The sequence below is a fragment of the Protopterus annectens genome, chromosome 9.part0, assembly GCF_019279795.1.
Source record: "Protopterus annectens isolate FY-2018-M chromosome 9.part0, PAN1.0, whole genome shotgun sequence".
Lineage (NCBI taxonomy): Eukaryota > Metazoa > Chordata > Ceratodontiformes > Protopteridae > Protopterus > Protopterus annectens.
This window is the reverse complement of record NC_056743.1, coordinates 954,686,743-954,713,737: the sequence shown is the minus strand read 5'-3', so window position 1 is coordinate 954,713,737 and position 26,995 is coordinate 954,686,743. Positions and strand designations below refer to the sequence as shown.

Sequence of the window (26,995 nt, the reverse complement as noted above, 5' to 3'; positions counted from 1 at the left end):
TAGCTGCAGGCTCAAAAGGTTGTAGAGTGAGTTTCTCCAACACAAAATTGAGATCCCAAGGAGGAGTAGGAGCTCTACGTGGGGGTCTTATATTCTTTGCCCTCTAAGGAATTGCTTAAACAAAGGATGAGAAAATAATGGTGGGTCACAGTCATAGTGAGCAGACATTGCTGCAGCATGAACCTTTATAGAGGAGAAGGACAAACCTTTGTCCAATAACTCAGTAAGGTATTGAAGAGCAACACTTAAATTAGGTTTAGAAACATCAAAGTCCTTTGCTGTACTCCAAATTAAAATCTCCTCCATTTATCTGCGTAAACTTTCCTTGTACTAGGCCTTCTGGCCTCCAAAATAACATTCAAAACTTGTTGTGGAAGCTGAGACCCTCCAGGGTTTAAAACAGAATATGCCAGGCTGTTAGATGCAGAGAGTGAAGTTTGACATTGAGTAAATGACTGTTCTCCTGAGACAGCAGGTGTGGAATCGAAGGCAAAGGCCATGGAGGCTCCCGAACCAGACTTCTCAGTAATGGGTACCAGTGCTGTCGAGGCCAATCTGGAGCTATTAAAATCATGGTTGGCTTGTCCTGTCTGACCTTCAGGAGTACCTTTGGGAGGAGAGGCAGTGGTGGAAAGGCATACACGTGAAGATTGCTCCAATTGAATGAGAGAGCATCTACTTTCCAAGCTGTGGGATGAAACCTTTTGTGCAAAACTTTGGCAACTGGTAATTTAGTGGAGAAGCGAACAGATCTATGTCTGGAGTTCCCCATAACACTGTCAATTCTTGAAATACATGAGGATCCAATTTCCACTCGTGGGGATCCATAATTTGTCTGCTCAACACATCTGCTAAGGAGTTCTGTGTCCCTGGCAGAAACCTTGCCTGAAGATTTAGCTGTAAACTGAGAGCAGTCTCCCACAAAATCATTGCTTGTCTGCATAGAGGGTATGAATGTGTCCCCCCTTGCTTGTTGATGTACCACATGACAGTTGTGTTGTCTGTTTGAATCAACACCTGCCCTGGAAGAAGTAAGTCCTTGAAAGCTATCAATGCAAATTGGACTGCTAACATCTCCTTCAAATTGATATGTAAATGTTGAAGTCTGGCAGGCCACGTGTCTTGTACCCATTTTCCATTTAGATGAGCTCCCCAAGCTTTGTCTGAGGCATCTGTCGTTAGAATCTGACTCGCCTCTGGTCGGGTCACAGAGAGTCCCTTGTTTAGGTGACATTCCTGAGCCCACCACAAAAATTCATTTTGAATGCAAGGTATTATCTGAATGACAGTGTCCATATCTTGGCAGTGTTGCGTCCATACATTTTTGAGATACCATTGTAGCTTCCTCATATGCAGTTTGGCATTGGGAAGTACCAGAATACAAGATGCCATGAACCCCAAGGCTTGAAGGACTGTCCTTGCAGTCAGCCTGGACTGAAGAGACAATTGATGGAAATAAAGAGATAGATTCTTTTGTTTGTCCGGGGTCAAAAAGGCCATCTGGGATGCTGTATTCAGTCTCACACCCAGAAAGCACATATCCTGAGAGGGTACTAGACTGGACTTTATTTCGTTCACAGAATACCCTAGGCATCTTAACACTGCCATCACATACTGTAAATGATGAAGAAGTTTGTCCTTTCCTTGAGCCAGAATCAGGCAATCGTCCAAATAAGGATAGATTTGTATTCCTCTTTGCCGGAAGAAAGCTACCACTGGAGCCAGAACCTTCGTGAACACTCTGGGCGCAGTAGATAAGCCAAAGGGCAATGCAGAGAACTGATAATGAAAAGTCCCAGCCCGAAAACGCAGATACTTCCTGCAACTGGGCCTGATAGGAACATGAAGGAAAGCTTCCTTGAGATCCAGAGTCACCATCCAATGATCTTTGCCCAGCAGAGGTAAAAGCTGTTGTAACGTCAACATTTTGAACTTGGGAATGTCCAGATATGTGTTGAGGATAGATAAATCCAAAATTGGTCTCCACGTGTTCCCTTTCTTTGGTACTAGAAACAGGCGAGAATAAAATCCTAGGCCCACTTCTGGCAGAGGGACCGGTTGTAGAGCTCCTATTTGAAGTAGTAGAGAAATCTGTTTGTGAGCCTCTAGTCTTTGCTGAGGAGGAACGTCTGGCATGCCTTTGAAAGGGGGCAAGGTATGGAAATAAAACTTGTAACCTTGGTGTATGATATCCAATACCCATTTGTCCTGGGTAATTAAAATCCAATTTTCCTTGAAGAGTGCCAACCGTCCTCCCAAAGGTGCTGCCAGGCAAGAAGGATCTGGCAGCTGAAAGAGTAGGTCATTGGGCCTGTTTACGAAAGGACTGGCCCCTGCCCTCACTCGAAGATTGTGCAGGTGAACTCCATGTTCTAGGTCTGAAGGAACTCTGAGCTCTGCCCCTACCACGTCTAGACCTACCCCTAGACTGAGAATCAGAAGAAGGATACGTCCACCCCTTAGCAGGCCAATTTCTACTAAACTTCGGAGGCTGAACTTGCAAAAAATCTTTAACAGTCTGCATAGACTTAGCCTTCTCCTCCATTTTCTTCAAGACTGACTCCACAGGTGGACCAAACAACACTTCAGACTGCAAAGCAGCATCCAAAATCCTTGTCTTAACATGGTCAGATAAATTCTGATCCTTAAGCCAGGCGTGCCTGCGAAGAACTGAACCAGTGGCAGCCACCCTAGAAGAGGCCTGCACAGCATCAAAACCACACTGTAAAGAATGCTTACCCACCTGTTCAGAGACATGCACCAAATCTTGTAATTCTTTACACTCAATGCCTTCTGCCAGAGCATCCACCTTAGATTTCAATTGAGAAAGAAGAAAATTTTGATATTTCAACATATGAAACTGGCAATTTAAAGCCCTCATTGCTAAGGTAGAAGATGTATAGACCTTCTTTCCCCATCTATCCAAAGCCCTGGCCTCTTTATCTAGAGGAACCGGGTTCTTTACAACAGAGGCCCTGACACCCTTAGGTCCCTGACTAATAGTTTCTGGGTCCGCCCTAGGACTCTTATAGAGATATTTATGAGCCTCAGGCACCCTGTAATACCTATCTGGTTTAACAGGCGCAGGGGGCAGAGAATCAGGATTAAGTGAAGCCTCTGAAAACACATCTTGCACAACATCCAGAACAGGGGGTATAGCTAAGGGCCTATGTTGAGGTAAAACAAAAATTCCCTAAGCCTTTTCCGTGAATCAGAGAAGTCCTGACCTTCCCACTTAAAATGTTCCCTCATAGAATGAAGTCTCTCTGAAAAAGAAAAATCCTCTGGAGGAGAAGCAGAAGGAGTGGAATCTTCTGCATCAGAATCAGAATAAGGAGAGTACTCCTGCAAGTCTTCAGCAAGACTCTGAAACATCGAAGCCTGTACAAAACTTTCCAACTCTGGCTCCACCCTAGGCCTCTTATCAGGAGGGGGCAAAGAACCTCTAATCAGAGTAATCAAATCTTCTGCCATTTTAAGCATGTGCTTCTTAGGCACAGACCCTGCAGAACTAGGACTGACACCAACAGAAGCTAAACCTGGCCTGCCTCTGGAAGAAGTCTTGGAAACAGAAGGAGAGGGTCTAACCACCCTGGGAAGGGAGGGAGTACAGAAACCTGAGAAGCCCCTTCAGCCTGACCTGCCTCTTGAGAGGCCACATCCTGCAAAATCAAAGTCTCCCCCTGAGACTCCAGAGAAGCCTCCATCGGAACCACCGGTTCCACTGAAGCCTCTAAAGAACCGGCGTCCGGAACGGACGACTCATCTTGCCTAGGTTTAACCGCTTTGTCTTTGCGCTTCTTCGTGGAAGCGGGCGTCGGAGTATCCGACGGCATATTATAATTGCACCGCTTACCGAAGACCAGCCTAGCACAATCCAACCTTCGCTTAATAGTGCGCTTATTAAACCTAGCACAAAAGCGACACCCGAACGTCGTGCTCAGGCCCCAAACAAGGAATGCACAAAGAATGATAATCCCTATGCGGTATCTGTTTCCCACAAGAAATACAATTATTCACTTTTTCTGACATCCGGTAATACACTGAGGCAAGAAAAAACCAAAATATTCCCCAACGGGGTACTTAGCCAACTTGGATTCGGTCTGAAACTCTGAACTCGAAAAATTTCAGAACGCCGAACGGCACTTGCAACGCTGCTTCTGCATCGGACCATGCGGCAAAAAAGACTGAGGATATGACGTCGGTCATGCGCTTTTGTACCCTGACGTTCTGATGTCAGTTTTAAGCGCCTTGACCGACGTCAGCCTAATACTTTGGTATTCGGGCCGACCGAGGACAGCGGACTACCCATATGTAAGGACTGCAGCAATGTGAGATGAAGAACATGTATTGTTTTGAACATTTTTCCAATAAGCTATGAAATAAAATGTGTGAACCAATCATGACAAAAATTACAATCCACCAATATTTGTGGAAGTAAAAGTCATCTAAATAATTCCACATTAAAGTGATCTGTAACTAATGAAGAGGTTGCTGTTAACAAACAACTTTATGTTTCATCTACAAATAAAGTGCCTGCTGCCCTTGAAGAATAAATTGCCTATGTTACATAAAAAAAAATGATAAGCTAGTAATAATGCAATAGGGAATGGATGGCAAACTGATAACAGGTACATAGTTACTAGGTATCTCCTCCAGAGGAGGACATTCTCAGAACTGCAGTATCCACCTCTTTAAAGTACAACACATTAGAGTATCAGCAATCCATAAATATACTGTGGGAGTAGGGGTCTATATTATAAGAACAAATGTTTAGGTGATCGAACACCTAAACATTGAACTTGTAATATTGAAAGCAAAAAACGGCGAACGGCCGATTTAACAGCGGGAAAGATTTCCCTTGGCCGTTCGCCAGATTTTGCTGTTTTGTCTACTGTACAGCGATGTTGAGTTGGTATATTTAGTTGGGGGTTGTGGGGAGCACAACCCCCCACTTAGTTTGGGTGTAAAGTTATTTTTTATTTTTGTGGCCAACGGACATCTTTCCCTGCACTGTTCAATGCTTTTAGGTTCGATATTACAAGTTCAATGTTTAGGTGTTCGATCAGCTAAACATTCAATCTTGTAATATAGACCCTGGGAGTACAACCCACAGCCTTCTGCATTAAAAGCATATACTACCTGTTGTGCTACTAACAATGCAAACAGACTTGGTATAAGCAGTACTAAACTTCTCTTCCCCTGAAGTGCTCAGCTCCTTGTAAAATCATAAAGAATAAAAAACCAAAGGAACAGAGAGCAGATCCAATAATCCAACAACAGCAAAACCCTGTGGCAGAAGAGAACAGTGATACTCCAAACAGCTTCAGTAAAATCCAAAATTGTTTGGGGGGAGGGGATAAAGGCCTAAAACCAGGGACACATTTTAAACCTTGCTTGCATAGTCTTAGAAAGTTGCTAGAATAAAATGCTTTGTGTTACCATGCATTTCCTGAAAGACAGGAAGACTGAAACTTAAATGACTATCGAGTGGTGTGCCTCAGGGCTCTGTCCTGGGGCCCCTCCTGTTTGGCATATACTTCTCAGAAGTACAGGCAAGCATGGAAGGGCTGTGGCTGACTAAGTTTGCGGACTGCAAACTGGGTGCTATAATAGAGTCTCCGGCCGACATGGAGATCCTCCAGAAGGGCCTAAATGAGACTGGTGCATGGTGTCAAAGCCATGGTCTCAAGCTAAATGCAAAAAAATGCGTGGTAATCCCCTTTGGAAAAAACAGAGTACCCGCAAACTACAACATAGGAGGTAATCCCCTGAAATCTGAAGAAGAAATAAGGGATCTAGGGACCCAAGTAAATAGTCAGCTTTCCTTTGATAACCATGTTACCAAAGTGGTTAGAAAATCCTTCTATGTGACCCATCTGATCACGAAAGGTTTTGCATCAAGATCTAAAGATGTAATGGTGCCCCTCTACTCTTCCCTCATCAGACCCATTATTGAGTACAATGCACCAATTGGAATGTACCTGGCTAAACATCTCCAGCAGCTGGAGAGACCACAGAGGTACCTAACCAAGAGGATTACTGGCCTCAAACAGTTGCCCTATGCAGCATGATTGAAAAAGCTAAGACTGTTTTCTGTTGCATACCGCTTTTTCAGAGGCGATCTCTGTCTAATGTACAGAGCCATGTCCAACCCAGAATTGTTGAACATGCTCCATCTTAGCAAAACCAAATCTACTCGAGCTACACGCTCTAGGGATATAAACCTCAACACAACAATGAATAGAACATGCTGGAGGGATAGATTCCCTTCGCACAGACTTCCCTTACTATGGAACAGGGTCCCAATCTACATAAGACAGAGCCCCTCTCTATCACTCTTCAAGAGGAACCTTGATGAGTGGATGGGTAACAGAAAGCTCACACCGGGGATCACACCAACAGCACTACTAGATAGGGGCCAAGGGTACTAGCTGCTAGTACAAGGGTCTGGGGAACTACTAAAGGGGTGGTGAATACCGCACAACATGGCTGGGCTAATATATGCCTTCGGGCAGATAGCCCAGTACCAACCTATGAACCTATTATTTAGTGAATCCAGTTCTCACTGATTTGCCAGAAAACCACAAATTCTAAGAGGAACAGACCAAAAGTATGAGTTAAACATTCCAGACATTCAGTGAAAACCTGGACAATTGAGAGCTGTGGACTCAACTCCTTGCATCACAAGTGGTAGTATGGGTAGAGAATTCAGGCTCTTGTTTCTTGTACCTAAGGGTACAGGGTTTGAGCCTGAGTAACACTAACCACCAGGTATAGTTAACTGGGGCATTTTACACACACCCACACCCACCTTACTTGAAAAGTCTGTCTCGGCAGCAATGAGCAGAAAATCTTGACACACACCACCTTACTTGAAAATGAAGAAAATTCTGTCTCGGCAGCACCTTACAAAACAGTGTACCGTTTTAAAATTGCGTTGGCGGAACAGGACATCTGTGCAACAATGCACACACAGATATGATGCGACCGGTCCGGAAGAACAGGACATGATGCTATGGGACCATTCGAAACATTGAGTAAATGTGTGGGACTTTTCCAAACAGTAAATGTAACAGTCCCAAAACTGCCACCTGGGGCAGGCCGCCCTTTTCACCCCCCTGCTATGCCACTGCATCAGGGCTGTAAGATACAGTCCTATGCTGAAAATTTCAACATTTAAGACACTCTCCACTGAAGGCAGTGCAAATCACTGCTAAAAGGTAGTCTGGAGAAGGACAATACCACCATTTCTATCAAGTACAGTACAGAACACTCACATTCATCTTTGATTGTAATATCATACTTACTTCAGGGGACAATACACTGCCATGCCTCAGTTTATCATCCAAGTGGTCTCGCCTCTGAAGGAGGTGCTCTCGCTCTTTCTGCAGAGCATGTGCTTCATCAGCAATCTTTCTCTTTTCATCTTCAGTGCCTTCCTGCATCTGGGCAGATTTATTTGTCAGCTCCTCATCTAGAACACTCAGCTGGTGGGATAGCTTTAAGATATCTCTGCTTAAAGCCTAAAAATAAACATATCGAATGTAGTTAAAGTAATTCCATGACACTAAAGCAAAAATAATATGGGTTACAGTTTAGCTATAATTTAGTAGATGTGAATGCAACTTAAATTGGTTATGAGAGTATTAGTAGTACATTTTCATATACTTTAATAACAGTGGTGGTAGCTGTTCTCTTTTATGTTCACTACAACATAGTACAATATGCAACAACATGCTTAAAAGAACTGCAGAGCAGGACTACAAAGATAAGTTCAAAGACAACAGTAGCATGTAATTCTGCCAGGTCTCACTTTGCTCCTGAAAAACCTGTAAAATAACCCTCTCTCTCCTTATATATCACAGAGATGCCACATAAAGATGTTTGGACATTACAGAAATAAGCTCAGGAAACCCAGTGCCTTCTTAGGGGTTAGTCCCATCATCCTCCTCCGCCTCCTCATCATCATCAAAACTACTGGATTCAATATCAGATTACAAATTAATGCTTTTTTTTAACTGCTGCAAAATGCACTGCTATGAGTTAAAAAAATCCTAAGGATTTAGGCACTCAGAATAATTCAGACTTCCTTTCCAATAATAGTTCTGCACACTTTATGCAGTCAAATTCAGGAGGGAAAAAATCCTTTCTTAGAAATCTCCACCCAATGTTTTTACTCAGAAATTGTTCTGAACTGGAATCCTAAAGAAAAAAAGAGTTGGTATAACTCGCTTAACATTTAAATATTGTGCCTGCAATGCAAAGGAAGATGAAAGAAATTTAATTGTGAAGTTTTTTTTTTTTTTTTTTACAAAGCTCATTTTGCTCAAGTTTAATGTGATGTGCCATGGACCCCCCCACCCACAACTAATCATAAAATATTCTACAATTAAAATGGTTTTCAGGTTCCAAAATGTTTAAAAAGCGAAGCACATAAAAATGTCAAAGTTTAGGAAATGCGGTAGTCTGACTGAAATGGATTTCACAATGTCAGAGACTAATAATCATATTCAAAAAAGCCTATCATACAAAGATAAAAGAAGTTCTGTACCTACCATAATGTTCCATGTCAGCTGTCTTCGTCTCGCCTTCTTTCTTGCTGGTTGGGATTGGAGCCGATCCTCGGCTCCAACTCGGCCATCTTCAACAGCTCGAGAGCTGTTTACTGTTTATCCCATGATGCCTACCGATAGCTACCTAGCTCTCGTTTGAAATAGCTAACTCCAGACATAGCAAGAGAAAAACCAGTCCAAAACAAATAGGTTGACTATACGTGCCATATTCTCTAAGTCAGTAGAGGAAACAAACCAGAGAACACCCAGCCAGTGAAATAAGAACTCCTCTCAGTCCAATAGGACAGGGGGATGGAGGGTGGGACGCAAGAAAAAAGTTGAGATGAAGACAACTAACATGGAACGTTACAGTAGGTACACAACTTCTTTATATTAAGTTGTCTATCTCGCCTTGGTTCTTGCTGGTTGGGACAGCTTCCCTAGCACCTAATATCCTGGGTGGCTCATTGGAACAGACTCTTCAGAACAGTGGAACCAAAGTCAGCTCTGCTCCTGGAGACCATATCCAGCTTGTAATGAGAAATAAAGGTATGAGGATTTGCCCACGTAGCAGCTGCACAGATAGAATCCATGGGCAACCTAGACTGGAAGGCTACAGAGGTGGCCAAGGCCCTAGTAGAATGACCTTTCAGTTTGATAGGTAACTCTTTGTTCCTTAATTGATAAATGAAAGTAATAGTGTGAGACAACCACCTGGATAAGGTCACCTTGGAAACTGGGAGACCTTGTTTGCCTAAGGCATAAGAAAGGAATAGCTGGTCCGACTTCCTTATTTCCTTAGTTCTGTGCAGGTAAAAACGCAATTGTCTATGAACATCCAGTTGGTGTAATTTGTACTCTGCCTTGTTGGTGTGATTAGGGAAAAACACAGGAAGGTCTACAGATTGGTTTAAATTATTTTCTGAGCAGACTTTAAGAAGAAAAGGAGGATTAGTCCTTAGAGCAACCCTGCCCTTATGAAAAACCAAGTAAGGAGGACGAACACATAGCGCCTGAAGTTCGGAGATGCGTCTGGCTGAAGTAATAGCTACCAGAAAGAGTGTCTTCCAAGATAAAAACTTAATGGAGCAGGATGCTGCTGGTTCAAAAGGGGGCAGAATTAAGGAAGTTAGGACCAAATTAAGGTCCCAAGGAGGAGGGGGATCTCTCACTGGAGGCCTAAGGAGAGTTGTCCCTCTCAAAAAAGCTTTACAGAGCTTATGAGACATAATGTTAGAATTTGACAACCCAACATGAAAGTTAGAAATGGCCGCTAATTGAACCCTGATCATAGCAGAAGCGGACCCGGAATGAAAACGTTGTGCTAGGAATTCCAGAATCTCGTGGACTGGGGCTGAAAAGGGATCTACGCGCCTAGCCTCTGCCCAACAAGAAAAACGTTTCCATTTACTAGCATAAGTTTTCCTGGTTGTGGACTTCTGAGAGGAGACAATAATTTCACGTACAGCTGGGGAAATGCTGGGAAGCCTGGCTAAGGTTGGAAGTGGAGCAACCAAGCTGTGAGCTGGAGAGTTTGGAGGGATTGATGCAACCTGCCTGACTGATGAATCAGTAGATTTGGAATCGGGTCCAGAGTCCAGGGCTGATTGGGAAGGTAATGGTGCAGGAATGGGAACCATATCTGTTGAGGCCAGTAGGGGGCAATGAGGATCATTTTGCAACCCAACGATATTGCTTTCTGTATGAGTTTCGGTATCAGGAGAAACGGAGGAAAGGCATAAAGAAGTCCCTGAGGCCAATCGTGGACTAGAGCGTCTCTGGGTGTGTGACCTGGAAGCGGAAGAAGGGAGAAGTAGTTGCTGCATTTGCTGTTGAAGAGGGTGGCAAAAAAATTGCAGCAAGGCTGTCCCCATTTGCGTAAGATAAGATCTGCAACTTCCTGATTCAGAGACTACTCGTGAGGCATGAGGATAGCACTGCTGAGCCTGTCCACTATGACGCTGGACCTCCCAGGGATGTGTATTACAATCAGAAAATGTTGGGAGGAAATCGTCCACTGCCACAGTCTGAGTGCTTCTCGACACAGGGGGTAGGATCTGGTTCCGCCCTGATTGTTGATGTATCACACCACTGACATATTGTCTGTTTGAATTGCAATGGTCCCGGAAGGAAGAGAGTCCTGAAGGGCTTGCAATGCTAGGAGCACAGCTCTCATTTCTAGGACGTTTATGTGCAGATGGTACTAGTGAGGTTGCCAAGTGCCTTAGACAGTCCTGCCCAGATAATGCCCCCCCCACCCTATCAGGGAGGTGTCTGTGGTCACTGTGGCTACCGGAGGGGGCTGAATGAAGGGTCTGCCCTGAGTCACTAGTGGGGAGACCATCCACCATGAAAGGTTCCTTTTGCATGCTTCTGTAATTAGGATCATGTGAGACATGGGCAGCTCTTGGAAAGACCACTGTGTTACAGAAGCCACTGAAGGATCCCCATATGAAAGCGGGCCAGTGGGATTAGAAGAATGGCTGCTGCCAAGGAACCCAGAGTTTGAAGGATGAACCTGACTTGGATCCTTTTGCTCTGCATTAAAATCTGTACTTGCTGACGAATTGTAGACACCCTTTCTAGCAGTAGCCTTGCAAACATATTCCTTGTGTCGAAGTCTGCTCCTATGTAAATGATAGACTGACAGGGCAACAAGGCAGATTTTTCAAAGTTTATTGTAATGCCTAGCTGGGAGCAGATTGTAATTGTGTAGTCCCTGGCTTGTAGGAGTTGATGCCTGGTAGTAGCAGTGAGGAGCCAGTCGTCTAGATATGGAAACACCTGGAACCCTTGACGTCTCAGGTGAGCCATGACCACTGCCATACATTTGGTGAACACCCTGGGGGCAGTGGTGAGACCAAAGGGCAGAGCTCTGAACTGATAATGACTGGCTCCCAGCCGGAAGCGAAGAAATCTCCTGGAGCGCCTGTCCATCTTGATATGGTAGTACGCGTCCTGAAGATCTATCGAGCACATCCAATTGTCCTGACCCAGAAAGGGTAGAATGGACTGTAGCATGACCATCAGAAACTTTGTTTTTTGTACAGACCTGTTTAGTCTGCTGAGATCCAGAATTGGTCTCCAGTCCCCTGGTTTTTTTGGTACCAAAAAGAACCTTGAGTAATTTCCGGATCCGTGCTGGTCTGCCAGGACTTCCTGGATGACTCTTTTTTCTAGCAGTTTTGAAACTTCTATTACTGCTTGGTCCTTCAGATTGGGTGGAACATCTGGAAGGGATTTCTTTGATGGTAAGGGGGGTTGATGGAAGGGAATTTTGTAACCTCCAGATATAATGGACCGTACCCATCTGTCTTGCGTTAAATTTTGTTAGGCTTTTGGGTACAGTGAAAGTCTTCCCCCAACTGCCTCCAGAAGTGAGCAGCCGGGCAACCCTTCAGGAATGCTGAAAGGGCTTATCAGAGAAAGATTCTCTGTTGCCCTGGCTCTGCGGACCCCCCTCTGCCACGAGGGCGGCGTCTGTTTTTATTGTTTCCCCCTCTGCCTCTGGAGGAAAAATCACTACGTGTGTCAGGCAAAGCTCCCTGGGATTTTCAGAACCACATCTTGCCACTCTTCTGACCTTTGGAGTAAGGTCTAGAGGGAGTGGAAAAACAGACTCTCATGGCAGAGAGAGTCTTGCCTTCTTGCTCACACCTAGTCAAAGTGTCTTTCACCTGTGGTCCAAAAAGAAAAGAACTATCAAAGGGGGTTTTGGTGAAGGAAGCTCAAAAGGGTTCCGCAAAGTTACATAGCCGCATCCATGCATGCCTCCTAAGGGCCACACCCGTACCTGCAGCTCTACTCGCACCATCGACTGCATAGGAAATGAGCCTCATGGAGGAGTTAACTACAGAATTAAGCATCACCAGCTGGGAAGCTACTTTAGCTTGAGCTCCCTCAGCTGATGGATCTTGAACGGTATCTCCGAGCTCTTTAAGGAGATCCCTCTGAAGCTGGGTAAAATGACATAAATAGTTCAGTGACCTCATAGAGAAGGTCGTTGAAGCGAACATTCACTTCCTGTAGCTGTCCATCATCCTGGACTCCTTGTTAGGAGGATGGACAGACAAAGAGGTCTCCTCTAACTCTTTTTTGGTGGCTGCTGCTACCACCATGGCATCAACAGGAACACCTTTAGTAAGGAATTGCTTATCCTGGGGTGCTGTGATGAATTTACCAGGTCTCCTCGGAGTTGGTTCCAATGTATCTGGAGCTGACCAAGCCTTTCGAGCCACCACTGCCATAAGTGGATCAAAAGACAGAGAAACCCAGGAGGTGGAAGGTTGGGAACCAAAAGCATCCAGAAATACAGACTCATCCTCGGTAGGGGCTAGGGGATTCCATTTCCCCCTCTGCTTAAGCATTTCTAGGATGTCCAAAAAGGAAACATCTTCAGAGGGGGATCTCGGGCACCATTCCGAATCATCTAAGTCTGTATCAGAAGTGACAGACTCGGGGGAGTCAATGTGCTTCCTCTTGCACTTCTTCCTACGAGGGGGCTCCTCTGAATGATCAGGGGAGGCCTTGGAAGAAGAGGAAACACCCAATGGGGTGTCCTGGAGCATTGGTTCCCTATGCTTGGGGCCTGGAGGAGGAGCAGAGGTTGGCACAGGCACTACAGGGGTCGGAGCCGGTGGGGCTGATAGTGGAGCTGTCTCAGTGGCCAGCACACTCCTCATGACATCGAAGGCATCCCTGACATGATGCAGAGAAAGGTCTGGTTCCAAGGAAATAGGAATCTTTCTCCGCACCGAGGGAGATGGCTCTGAGGCCGATGCAGGAGCCGAGCTCACCTGCGCCGAAGCTCCGAGAGGGAGAATGAGGTCGGACAAGGGTACGATGCCCCTCGCCCACTCAGAGCCAATGAGGGAGCCCCGGCGCCCAGATCCCTCGACAGATGGCACCACCGAGGGGATTGGAGCCGACGTCGGAACCGAAGAAGATAAGAGTTATCGGAGCTGACGGTTCCACTACTTGAACCCCAATGAACTCCGGCTCCGAACTCATTGGAGTCAGAGGAGGAACATCGAGAGAAGTGGACAGAGCCGACACCTGTTGAAGAAGGCTGGACAACATCATGGCAAGTGCCTGCAACTTTAGCAACATACTGACCACTCTCTCCACATCGTGATCTGACAGCCTAGAGGATCGAGAGGAGTGAGAGGATCGGTGACTACGCTCGCTCTGAAGTAAAGGAGACCGCGGAACCGAATGCACCGATTCTAGTGAAAGGGACCTAAGCCTCTTGTGGCTCCACGATGGCTCCGAAGTCTCTGATGGAGCCGACGGGGAGATTGTCTTGTCTGTGCCAACCAGAACCGAAGTGGAAGGTAAAATCTGAACAGAAGACGGCTCCGAACTTGGAGCTGACGGCTTGGTGGGTTTAGGGGATTTCACATGCTGAGAGCGCTTGGTTGGTGAATCCTGGGGTTTTAAAAGACCCCTAAGAATAAGCTTATTCTTACGTTCCTGCAGGACTCTTGGACTAAAGGCATGGCAGATAGAACAAGAGTCCTGCAGGTGCACAGCGCCTAAACAATAGACGCAAGAAGTGTGCCCATCTGTCAGAGACATTTTCTGACAGCATGAGTCACACTTCTTGAACCCAGAAACCTTGGATTCCTTTGACATCCTTAAAAAAGGAAAACAACAATTATAACAACAACTACCAGAAGCAATATACAGTCTACACAAACAAACACACTCTACTACAAGACTATAGCTAAAGTTTTTTTTTTTTTTTTTTTAAGTAAATAGGAAAGCTTCTAACTTAAATGGCTACCCTATGAGAGAAAGGTAGAAGGAAAGCCTCTAATTTAAATGGCTAACCTGATAAGAAGAGGTAGGGGGGAGGGGAGAGGAGAACTCTCTAAGTTAAACGAGTTCTACAAGAAAAAGAAGGGATACTACAACTAAACACTAACTATCACAAAACAAGACTAACGTTAATAATAATACATTAAAAGTGTTGAATTCTAGAGTAAGAAAGTTATACAAAAATCTTTATATGAGCCTGAGCCAGAAAAATGACACCTCGCAGCTGAAGTGGCAAACAAGATCTGGGTAGCTATCGCTGGCATCATGGGATAAGGGGTAGCCTCGAGCCAGTAAAGAGCTCTCGAGCTATTGAAGATGGCCGAGTCGGAGCCGAGGATTGGCTCCGATCCCAACCAGCAAGAACGAAGGCGAGATAGACAACTTAACATCATATGTTCACAGCCTGACAACTGGCGTGTTGCCCTACAAGAGCTACTGGTAAATTAGGCATGGACATGCAACTATTCCCCAAAACAATTAACCAAACTATCAAGATTTGTGACTATAACTTATACTACAGCACTCAGCAATGGCCAAACTGGACAGTCAAAGCAATAAAACAAGTCAAGAGTCATCTCTTCTTCTTCTGAGATTTTAACTTCACAGCTTTCTGAGATATAACCTCACTGTCTTAAGAACACTCCACAAAACAAACTTGTCACACACAGCTTTTGAGATAAAATACAACTGATTTGTCAGCTTCAACAGACTAAATTATGCAAAATATTTAACTTGTTTAAATATCCTAACTAATTTCTTATTGGATCAATTTCAATATGTCACACATTTTAAACTAATAAAACATTAATGAAGAGGAGGAAGCCTAAACACGACCTTAGATTCTGCTGGGCATACCACTGTAGTAGTACTGCTCAAGGAAAAACTAGGTAGCCTAGCCTGAATGCTATCTGAGAGTGCTATGCAACCATCTAGTACTGTGAATCCAAGGCATACCTCCCAACCATCCCGAATTACTCGGTTTTTACTGAATTTTGGGGTCTAAATAATGTGCTACAACGATTCCCAAGTGGCACCCCTTAATTTCCGCTTTTTTCCAGGCTTTTTTCATTTAATTTTTTATTTTTTGTCTTTTTGTGAATGACATCATCGCGCAGAGACGTGCGCGGTGACATCAACTACATGAGTAGCCTGCCAGCCTGTTGGATTTTAGCTGAGGAGGACTGAAGAGTGAGGAGGCTGGGCCGCTACCACTAGTGCTGCGTGCTGCTACTGCAACTGCTGTCATCATGAATCATGATCATAATCTACTTACTGTGTCAAACAAACTCACTCAGTCATCACAGTCACACACACAGACAGTGAGTGCACACCCAACAAATGAATCACACACTAACAAACACACAAGTCAAGTCAGCACCAATCATCATCAACATTCAGTCAAATAATTACATTATCGTACAAACATAACATCACATCAATCATACAAACATGTACACACCCGCCCAGCCCTATCCCCATCCTCTGGCTGGACTAAATAGATTATTATTAATGATATTGTGTGGACTGGAAACGGACGGAGAAGTACTTGTAACTGTCTGGTGGTGTAGTGTACTGTAGTATAGGCTGTCTAGCTTAGATTTAGAAGACAAAGAAGTTAACTCCACCAGTCCGCTGTGAGCTCGTGAAAGCAAGCAAGTGCAACTTAAACATTAGGATTTAATTTTAATCTCATCCCCATCCCCCTCCCCCATCCCCTGCAGGCAACGTAAACCAAAAAAGAAAATGCTTTTTTTTTGCATATTATTTTATATATTTATATTAGTGTGACGAGAGACTGTCTGTCTTACATACTCACACTTTTACACACTCTGGACTGTCACTCTCTGTCTCTCTCAAATTTCACACTCACTCAGTGCTCACAAGTTCACTTCACAACACTCATACATACTGAGTTACTGACTGACTCACACACTTGAGAGACCCGCACCTGTCTCGTGATGAACCCAAGGCATTAGCCAGGAATCAGGATTTAATTTAGAGGACTCGAGACTTGAGTCAACTTTTAAAAGGCAAGGAAGGCAGTGGCAGTGAACTAATGTACTGGGCTTAGTCAGGCTGGCAGGCAGGAGGAGCTGTCAGTGCTTGTCACGATGTGGAAAGTGGATAGATACACAAACACATGACATGACTGAAGTGAGCAGCTGTAGCACATACTATAAAGGGCTCTCCAGACTTCGGTTGAGTTGTCAGTGCCGTGGCTACGAGCATTAGGTTGGGGAGGATGGATGGGATGGCATGGCATGGGGACGACAAGAATTAGGAACTAAGAAAAAGAACTACTAGTACAATCATGCACAAGTTAACAACAAAACAAGTCTGACTGCCATGCCATGTGTGCTGTGACTGTCCGGTCCATGAGTCGCTCGTGACTGCCTGCCAGATGCCTTGTGGTGCCTGTGGGTCTGGTTTACACATTTACAAATGTTGTTGTACTTGTTGTTACTAATAATATCTCACTCTTCTCTTCAGTTCTTAACTTAAAAGTTTTACAGCAGGTTGCAGACTTGAGGCGCACAGTGCGTGCGAGATGTGTGTTAAATTATTCTTGAATCTTGAGTGATGAGATGAGCTGCACGTGCATTGCTGCTGATGCTAAAATGTAAATAAACAAGTCAAAGTAATTTACTACTTACAGAGAAGCCTGGGCTGCCTTAGAGCATTTGATTGATTGAGCAAGCACCAGTGAGAGTCCAGCAGCACCAGCAGCATTGAGATTTGAAGCAGGCATGCAGACCAGTGTGTAGAGCAGACCGTGCAGCTGACATAACAGTACAGCAGAGTAGACAAGAGGGAAATGCGGAATCAGAGAAGAAGAGACAGTGTTTTTATTTTTTATTTAATAAAAGACTAAGTTGGCTAAGGCTTGCATTTACAACAGCATACTACTTGGCAGAGTTGGGCTTGGCACTTTTGGCTTTTGCTACTGTACTGAGGGAGTGTGAGTCTGTCTGACTCTGACTTGGTTCCTCCTGGTGTGAGAAACATCATTCATAATTCATCTTTCTTTCTTCATCTCATCATGAAAAAAATTATTTTTTCTGCTGCCGCTGCTTTCCCCGGCTCCTCCTGCACCTCCAGCACCAGCAGGTAAATAAAAAAAAAAGATAAGAAAGGAAATGTTGTTGTTGTATGTATGTTTTTTTTTTTCTTAAGTAGTTTTCAGTCATAATAACTAAACTGAAGTTAGTAGTCTGTCTGCTGATATATTTTAAACCTCTCAGTCAGGATTCAGGAACTGAGATTGAAGGTTGAATCATGTATGTATCTTCTGAGAACTAACTGCTGTGTTGGATGGAGAGAGTAAAGTAAGTAAAATAGTGGTGTGTTGGTGATGATGATGACACAGATGGAGTGGGACGACTTGAAGTAGGGGGATATAGCTGCAGAGAGCAGCACTGATGGGTACCTTTTTATACGTTGAAGTCAAGTCAACCTTTCAGTGCAAGAAATATGGACAAAGACAGAAAAAATGGGAGGACAGAATTTAAATGTTGCTACTATAAACTTAGAAAGTTAGTAGAATAACATGATTTGCATTATGGTATGTATTTCCTGAAGAATATAAAGTCTGAAACTACAATGTCTGTCATTGTTTAGTAAGTATTATTTAATGACTTTCAATTTTCAGTGATTCTGCCAGAAAACCCAAATGTTATGAGTCACTCAGACCAAAATATGAGTCAAAAATCTGGATATTCTGTGAAAATCTGTATAGCTGAGATGTATGAAGGGAAGGGAGTCAGGACTGGAGAAGTGAGAACAGAATTTGTAGTCCCCCCATTATTGGCTTTGTCCAGGTTTTTTGTGCTAAGAGGTTGAGAGCTATGGTGAGAAGTGAGAACTGAATTCACTAAATGATAGCCATTAACTTAAATAGCCAGGTAATGGGACAATGGAATGGCTGCAGGGGGACTGGTGCCATATTTTGGTTGTCTGTTCTTCAGTTTGTGTTTGAAAGTTGGTATCCCACAATTCCATTGGAGTGGGTGGGGTTACGTATTATGTATGCAAATTAGATGTTAACCAGCATAGAGATTTGTACCTATTTTTCATGGGCGTTGTCCAGATTTTTGAAGTTTCCAGGTTGAGAGGTACGATCCAAGGATAATGACATATGTTCTGCTACACAGATATAATGTCTAAAATTCTGACAGGATAAGGGAGAGATGCACATATCATGAAGGATGTTTAGGACCCCTCATTTTTTTCTTGGAGAAGAGCATCTCATGGGAAGTAAAGGTGCTCTTCATATAGCTCCTTTACTTTTCAAACAAAAAAAACATTTTTTTTTTTGGAACATGCATGTTAAGTTCAGGTTTTGTTTTCTTTCTTTTCCAGATTAAACAGCATTTTAAACATAGGTTAACAGGTAAGTAATAAGCTAGCTGCCTTTGTTGGACATTTTAAGTTTAGCTAAGTTCCTTTCTGTGCTTAAATTAAACTATCCCATTTGGTTAGAAATTGGCCTTGCCTATCCCATGGTAGATATTTATATATTATCACAAATAAGATAACAGGGATCATGCCACAGATAATTTGAGGAGATATATGCATGGGATAAAGCATTTACGAGCTGCCTCTGTCCATCAGTTGTACAGAGGCAGTCCTGGGGTAAATGTTCTATTTCCCATCCATAAATCTAAGCTGTACTTGAATATGGGCAGGGATGAACTTTGTTTAATATGGACGGGGAGTCTTTTCTAGAACAGGTGCAAGATATACCTGTCCCTCCAAACCATTCTGCTGATGTAGGAGAAGATGTTTAGATCTCTATGCAAGTATTTCTAATGCCACTGGGCTTGCTGATGTGCAGTAAATGCATCAGTATTGGGTCAGTATATACCTTGTATGCCAAACACAGGTCACCTCTTAGCAGTCTGTAGGATACCAAGTATAGTGGCAGGGTTTTGAGTCGGTCCATATAGGACATGTTGTTTAGGCCTTGCATCCTTTTAGTAAGGTATCTCTGTGGGTGATCCAGTAGTTCCATGCGTCTGGACAGATGCATGTCAAAGGGCATTATATTCAATGACTGGTCTATTGGGGGCTGAGTAAAGGGCGGCAATGACATCCCTAGATCTAGACACAATCCCTTTGTTTATAAGCTGTGCTATGCAGAAGGACAACAATGGACACATGGTGGTCAAAATTTAGGTCATTGTTCACATAAGTTCCCAAATCCTTAAATGGGTCAGCTGCTAGGAGTGTATTGTCAGTGTGGTAGCTCCCTGGATTAGATGACTTCCCAAAGGATACAGTAATGCATTTTTTGGCATTTTATTTCAGTCCACGGATTTGGTACCTTTTATTTATTTGGACAAACCTTCCTGCAGGGTGGCTAAGTCATTTGTGGATTCAATGACTGCTGCTAGTTTGCAGTCACCTGCAAACTTAGTCAGCCAGAGCCCTTTAGTAGTAACTTTTACTTCAGAAAAGTAGATGCTAAACAAGAGGGGTCCCAGCACAGAACCCTGGAGGACTCCACTAGTGACTAATCACTTTGTGTTGGTAACTTCCCCTGTTTTGATTTTCTACTTCCTATCTGTGAGCTGACTGACAATCAAGCAGGTGACATAGTGGTTTATTTAGATTTTTTACTATAACTGAGTGGGGAATTGCGTCAAACGCTTTGGCCACATTGAGGTATGTGGCTTGTGCTATTGTGTCTTCATCCACTGATTTGCAGATCTTTTCAAAAAATCTACTAGGTTGAGTAAGCATGACCTGTCCTTTGACGAATCCAAACTGAAATTGGTTCAGTGTTTGGAGGTTCCCTATGTCATGACTGAATAGTTCCATGATAAGTCTTTCCATGGCTTTTAATATGAGGCTGGTTAGACTTATGGCTCTTTAATTGCTTGGGTCTGTGAAAGGTCCTTCATGCAGGGGAATGATAGTTGTTCTCAATTTGCTTGGTTCAAAGCCTGTATAAAACCTGTATAGAGGTTGAGATTAAGCAGTGTTTTTACAAGTGTGGCTAAATCATGCTTCATGCTATTTAAGATGCATCCAGGGATATTGTCAGGTCCCATCTATTCGGTATTTTTAGCTTTTGATTGGACTTTTAGGAATTGTTCTTGTGTGATACACAGAGGCGAGCCAATTTAAGGTATATCTTGAAGGCAGACAGAGGGGAGAGAAGGGTAAAGTTAGAGCTAAATTTATCAGCCTGTAGGTTTGCTGTATAACTTCAGCCTCAGTACAGGTTAACATTGTTCACTATCAGCTCAGCGCGTTGCTGCATTGATGAGATTACAACCATGACTAAAAAACGTATTGTAATCGTCTTTGGCTTGCTTAGTTATTTTAGCCTCAAACTTGGCTTTGGGGGATTTTAATTTTATTTATTTTGTGGATTTATTTATTTTGGATTTTATTATTTAATTTTATTAAACATGGTTTGCAGAAGTCCTTATCTCCTGCTAGTATGTCTGTTTTTTTCCAGGGGGAAACAATCAGGAGTGACTGCTGCTCCTCTAACTGACTTGATAACAATGCAAGTATCTCTGTACTTTTAATGAGAAGAACTGGACAGCTGAATGGGTCCCTTTCCCAATCACTGTACTATTTTCTATTTCCCTTACATGCCCTTGGTGAAACAGATAAGAGAAAATAACATTAGGATCCCTCCTGAAAAGCAGGCAGTCAAGACTGGCTATAAACCTCAAGTGACTACAGTGATTAGCTGTCTCAAACTGAATCTCTCTAAGAAGAATGACATCAATAGAGAAAGAGGAGGCAGACTAGGAGTCAAGACAAGAACAACTTCTATGGATACAAATACAGCATTCTGAGAGACACCTTGATCTGTAGAGTGTTCTTAAGACACTAGGATTATATTGCAGAAACCTATGTAGTTAAAATCACAGTAGAGGAAAAGAAGAGTTGTGTGAGGCATTCACTATACCAGTATTCAATATCCTTTTTCTGGTCTCACTTCCTCACAAGTTGGTGTCTGACAGTCCTTCACATGTTGGTATTTGACAGTCCTGAGAACTCCAAGCATTTACCAGCTAGTACCACAAAAGGGAGAGGCTCTGCATATACAGGCAGGAATAAACACTTTTCAGTAAGATGGTATACATTGAAGATACCTTGAAAACTCCCATAGAATATGTATAAACACTACCTGATAAAAGAAGATTTATTTTTTTCTCAAAATTTTTTTTATTAATTATATGAATAGCAAGACAATTAAACGATTATACATAACAAGAAGGCATAAATGAACATATAACAATTCATCTAGTGATAACAACCTTCATGAGATTTTGATAAGTTATTTAGAAATAAAACATACACCATATGTACACTATATACAAGTTAGGCAACCTGAGGAAAAAAAAAAAAAAATTTAACATTAACTATTTAATATGTTTAGAACCTTTTCTAACACAACCTTTCTAATAGCTTTTTTTTGGACTTCCACCTAAGTATCTTTGAGCATCAATAAATTTAAAAGCCATTTTCTGGAAAGTAACCCATTTTAATTTAGAATGATCAATCCAATTTTGTATTATATAAAGTTTTAGTAATGAGCAAATAAAAATGATAACATGAATATCAACTTTTGAAAGATGAATCAATGGAATATGTAGAATAGCAAATTCCCACGTCAACGTGGATTTTGATATCCCATTTTCTGCAGTCTGACTTTCAAAGATGTCCACAATCTGTGAGAAAAATGACAATACCATAGAATATGAAGGAGGTCTGCTTGGGGATGAGAACAGCATGAACACGAAGGGGACTTATTTGGGTTAAATTTGTTTAATTTGATTGAGGTAAAGTAGGCATCATTATTAATCATTAATTGTGTGTATGCTAATTTTTTAAAAGGGATAAATTCCTTAGTGTGTCTAATAGCCAGGACTTTCTGAGATTCTGACAATTGGGAATTATAATTCAACCAAACATTAGATAACAGACAGTTGTGGTCCATCATTAAAGAATTAATTAATTTATATGAGTTTGAGAGCATTTTATCAGATGATGAAAGTATTTTGATAATCGTGTTAAGGTTTTTCAATTGTGAGTCTATGGGGACCAGAGATACAAATTTGTTTTTAATTATTGCTCTTAGTTGTGTAAGAATTGGTGAGTAATTCCAGTTTACTTTCAATAACTTACGCCAGTCAGATAAAGGCAAGTCAAGATATTTCAAAACATCTCCTACTTTTAGATTTTTAATTAAAGGATAGTTTAAGTTCAAAAGTTTATTGTCCAATAATATATTTGGGTTTAGATGAATTGGCTGAACATGGTGCGAGATCTTTTCTAGTTTACACATTTTGAGTAAGGTTTGGAAATCTCTAATCTTTTGTTTAAATACTGTAGATATATTTTAATAAATAAACTATCCAGAGAGATAAAGGAATAGCTTCAGGATTTAAATTATTAGAAATGACATAATTATACCATAATTTTATCCATAAAGTGTGATTTGGATAAGAAGTGTTATTGAATTTAGAGATAGTAAGAAGTTTATTGGATGAGACAATCAAATAATAGAGATAAAGATTAGGTAAACCCAAACCTCCCTTGTCCTTGAAAATGCCAATCTAGAATAGGAAATTCTAACAGATTTAGGGAACCATATGAATTTTGCCAAAGCTTTACTTACAGAGTCAAAAAAATTTTTTGAAATTATCTGATCAGATGATGAGAACTGGTAAAGAAATTTAGGCAGAATATTCATTTTAATAATGGCCACCCTTGAAAGAAATGAAAGGTTTAGATGCTTCCATCTGTCCATATCAGACAATATAGAGTTCCATAATTTATTAATATTATTTTGAAAGGAAGATTTATTATTGTGTTCTAAATTGATTCCTAAATATTTTATATTATAAGTAAACTGAAAATGATCGTCTGGAAACAAAAAAGATTTGTGTGCTAAATGATTTAAGGGAAAAATATGAGTTTTTGTAGAATTTAAAAGATAGTTGGAAACCAAAGAAAAATAATCAATAGAATTCATTATTTTTCTGTAATCAGATAATGGAGTTTGAAAGTAGATTACTAAATCATCCATAAAAGCAGAGAAATGAATATTAGTATTAAGAATTCTAGGGATGTTATGAAAAGTATTTTGAGTAATAAACAATAGCAAAGGTTCTAAGTAAATGTTGAAAAGAAAAGGGGACAATGGACAACCCTGTCTTGTTCCTTTAGTGATCTTTATCGGAGCAGAAAATTGGCCATTAATGTATAGTCTAGTAAACATATTCTTGTATAAAACTTTTAAAAATTTATAAAGAATAAGGGAATATTAAAACATAACATAGTTTGAAATAGAAAGTTCCAACATACTCTGTCAAAGGCATTTGATGCATCTATAATCAAAGCATATATAGGGTTTGGATTTTTCTTAATGAGATGAAGTATAGTCTCTAAAGATAGAGTATTATCCCAAGCATGTCTCTGAGACATAAAACCTGATTGATCTGACGAGATAATTGAGGGTAAAATCCGTTTCAATCTGTTAGCCAGAATAGATGACAGAATCTTAATATCCACGTTAATTAAAGAAATGGGTCTATAATTTACTGGGTCAGATTTATCTTTATTATTTTTTAGAATTAGAATGGTTTTGGATGTGTTCCAATGAATACCTGAGATATCATTAACTCTTATATGATTGTAAACTTTAAATAGAAAGGGAAGAACTACCAATTTGAAAGTTTTGAAAAATTCTGGAGTAAAACCATCAGGTCCCGGAGATTTACCCAATTTAAGATTATCTATTGAATCCGAGATTTCTTGTACCGATATAGGGGTAGAAAGTAGTTTTTGCTGATTATCATTAAGTTTAGGGAACCGCAAAGAGTCTAAAAAGAGTTTTGAGTGATTATCTTTAACAGAATTAGAAGAACCTGAATATAACTCAGTGTAAAGAGAGGTGAAAAGTTGAATAATCTCTTCATCAGTATTATATAATCTGTTATTATAAGATAAAGATGTAATATTGGGATTTCTGAAGTTAACTTTAATAATTCTCGCTAACAATTTAGATGGAACCTGGGCCCACTCTGAATATGAAGCAAGTAGCTTTTGTTCAGCTAAGGAGAGGTTATTTTGGTGAAGCAGAATTAAATCTTTCTGACAATCAAAAATTTGTTTTTCTAAAGTAGCATCATAGTTCAGACTAAGATGATTTTCCAACGAAGAAATTCTTGATTTTAAGAATTCCTCTTTCTTAAAGTATTGTTTTTGAAAAAGCAGCTTTACTAATAAATAAACCTCTTAATCTTGCTTTACATGCAGCCCATTGTATGTCATAAGGAATGTCTGATGATTCAAGACTATTCACCATTTCATTTAGGATTTCTGAAGCTTGTTTGCAAATATCTTCATTTGACAATAAGTTATTATTTAAGGTCCACTTATTAAACATAGTTTTATTTTTGATATTGGGTTTTATGTTCAATTTTAGTGAAATTCTTGAGTGATCCGAAAAGAATCTGGGTTCTGTAGTAAAGTCCACAATATATTTTGAAATATAATCTGAAATTAGAAAGAAGTCTAATCTGGACCACGAATGATAGCACTTAGAATAATAAGTATATATATCATTCTTGTTTATATTTTTAACAGTGCGGAGGGATCTATTAAATTATATTCTGTCATCAAATCTTTTATAGCCAGAGTAGATTGAAGATTATAGGTGACAGTGGAGCGGGAACGATCAATTACAGGGTTTATAACTGCATTCCAGTCACCACCCACTATAATATGATGATCCTTATAGGATGCAAGAATATTGTAAATTTTTAAAATGAACAAATGTTGTGAATTACATGGGCCATATAGATTTAAAATTAATAAGGGTTTGTCCAAACCAGCAATAGAAGCGGTAAATAAGCACCACCTCCCCTCATCATCAAATTTCTCATCAATAATATTCCCAATGAATTTTTGTAGCTACACCTCTGGAGTTAGATGAGTCACCTGAAGCTATAATCTTTTTGATCCATTTTTTTAACTCTTTATTCCAATCAATACGTGAAATATGGGTCTCTTGAATAAAACAAATGTTAGCCTGTGATTTAAAGATCATATGAAATAATAGTGACTTTTTCGCTTTATCTTGAATGCCTCTAACATTCCAAGAATCTAAAATTATGTCAACAGGCATATTCTACAAGTATAATCATTATTGATGCTATAAAAGTGAACTCAAGGTGCAAATCCAACACAACATTAAAAAGAAGAAGAAAAAAAATAAAAGAAAAACAGTCTTTAAGTATTCAAGCAAGTCATCAAATAACATTTGTTGAAAAAAAAAAAAGTTTTTTTAAGAACCATGAAATGTATAATAATAACCTTTATCCTAACCCTAGTGCCTACCCACCAATCCCCTTGTGATAAAGGAAGAGCAGAAGAACATGAAAAAAACATTGTAATTATAGATAATAATAACCTCAAGTTAGAATACAAATTACTCAAAGGAAGCCTAACATAACATAAAATCCGAGTAATACTACTAAAAATATATACAAAATTAACTAATTTCAAGACGTCCAACATGCTTAATCCCTACTTCTAATACTAATCTAAAGCTCCTATCCTTAAATTGAAATTTATAGTGATTAAATGTATTTCCTCAAGTATTTCAATAGAAAGAGAAACAAGTAAATAATAAATAAATCACACTCTGCTTAACTAGAACACTCTATCATAAGAAGTAATACAATTAAAACTGAAAGATATGTAAGGTAACATATATAAGTATAACAAAACCAACTGGTAACATTATAATATAAGTAAATAAGCATAGCATTACTGAACTAAAGATAATAGTCATGCACTATCTACTGAACCTTCTTTAGTACTTTAGTGATAATTTCATTAATCAACATGACCATTAGTATGATAAAAGCACTAATACCTGTAGAATGAGTATTTAGTTATAGTTCAAATAAAGCAAAAACCAACTACCAAGCAACCATATCTCAAAATGAAAAACAATTCAGTCTGGAGATGCATCTATTAACTAGATAATAATAGTACAGGAACTATTCAAAATGAAATATTATAAGCTGTAAGGTTTTAACACTAGTTAATATACATGAATAAAGTATAATTATATTATTAAATAGTAACTTAAACAGCATCATATATATTGGACTGAATGTACAACAATGTGCATACATATAATTTTAAATCTACTTTTTGAATGTTTTACTAATGACTCTGTTAGGTTATGTAGCCATACTATTCTTCTAAGCTATAGATGTAACATAGCAAAACAGCATGAAAAGACAAGGCTTTTAAAGTAAACATTTTGAACATCTAATTAAAACAGAAACAAGCAAGCTAAATGCAGTAAATCTAAGGGCTTAAATATATACATGTAGATTCAGCTAATCATATTAAAGATAGTTATTTCAAACCTTTCAAATAAGTAAAGGCTTTCTTAAACATAAACTACTAATCATAAATATCACATCCAGCCTCTGAGAAGAGAGAGAGCAGAGAATAGAAAGAACATGAAACTTTCATATGAACAGGTATACTTTGTAACATTTGTCAAATTAAACACTTCAGTATAATATAAAATATTGTATGAAAAATATTCTGAATAGGAAAATATGTTC

General features: G+C 40.5%; 1 protein-coding gene across 1 annotated transcript in view; it reads right to left on the bottom strand.

Moving 5' to 3' along the window:
• The window catches only part of KIF27 (kinesin family member 27), a 1,524,306-nt gene that overhangs the window by 433,949 nt on the left and 1,063,362 nt on the right, over nucleotides 1-26,995 (bottom strand). Inside the window, exon 14 of the mRNA XM_044083686.1 lies at nucleotides 7,311-7,526. Within this exon, the coding sequence (XP_043939621.1) occupies nucleotides 7,311-7,526 (216 nt within the window). The remainder of the gene's footprint in view (nucleotides 1-7,310; nucleotides 7,527-26,995) is intronic.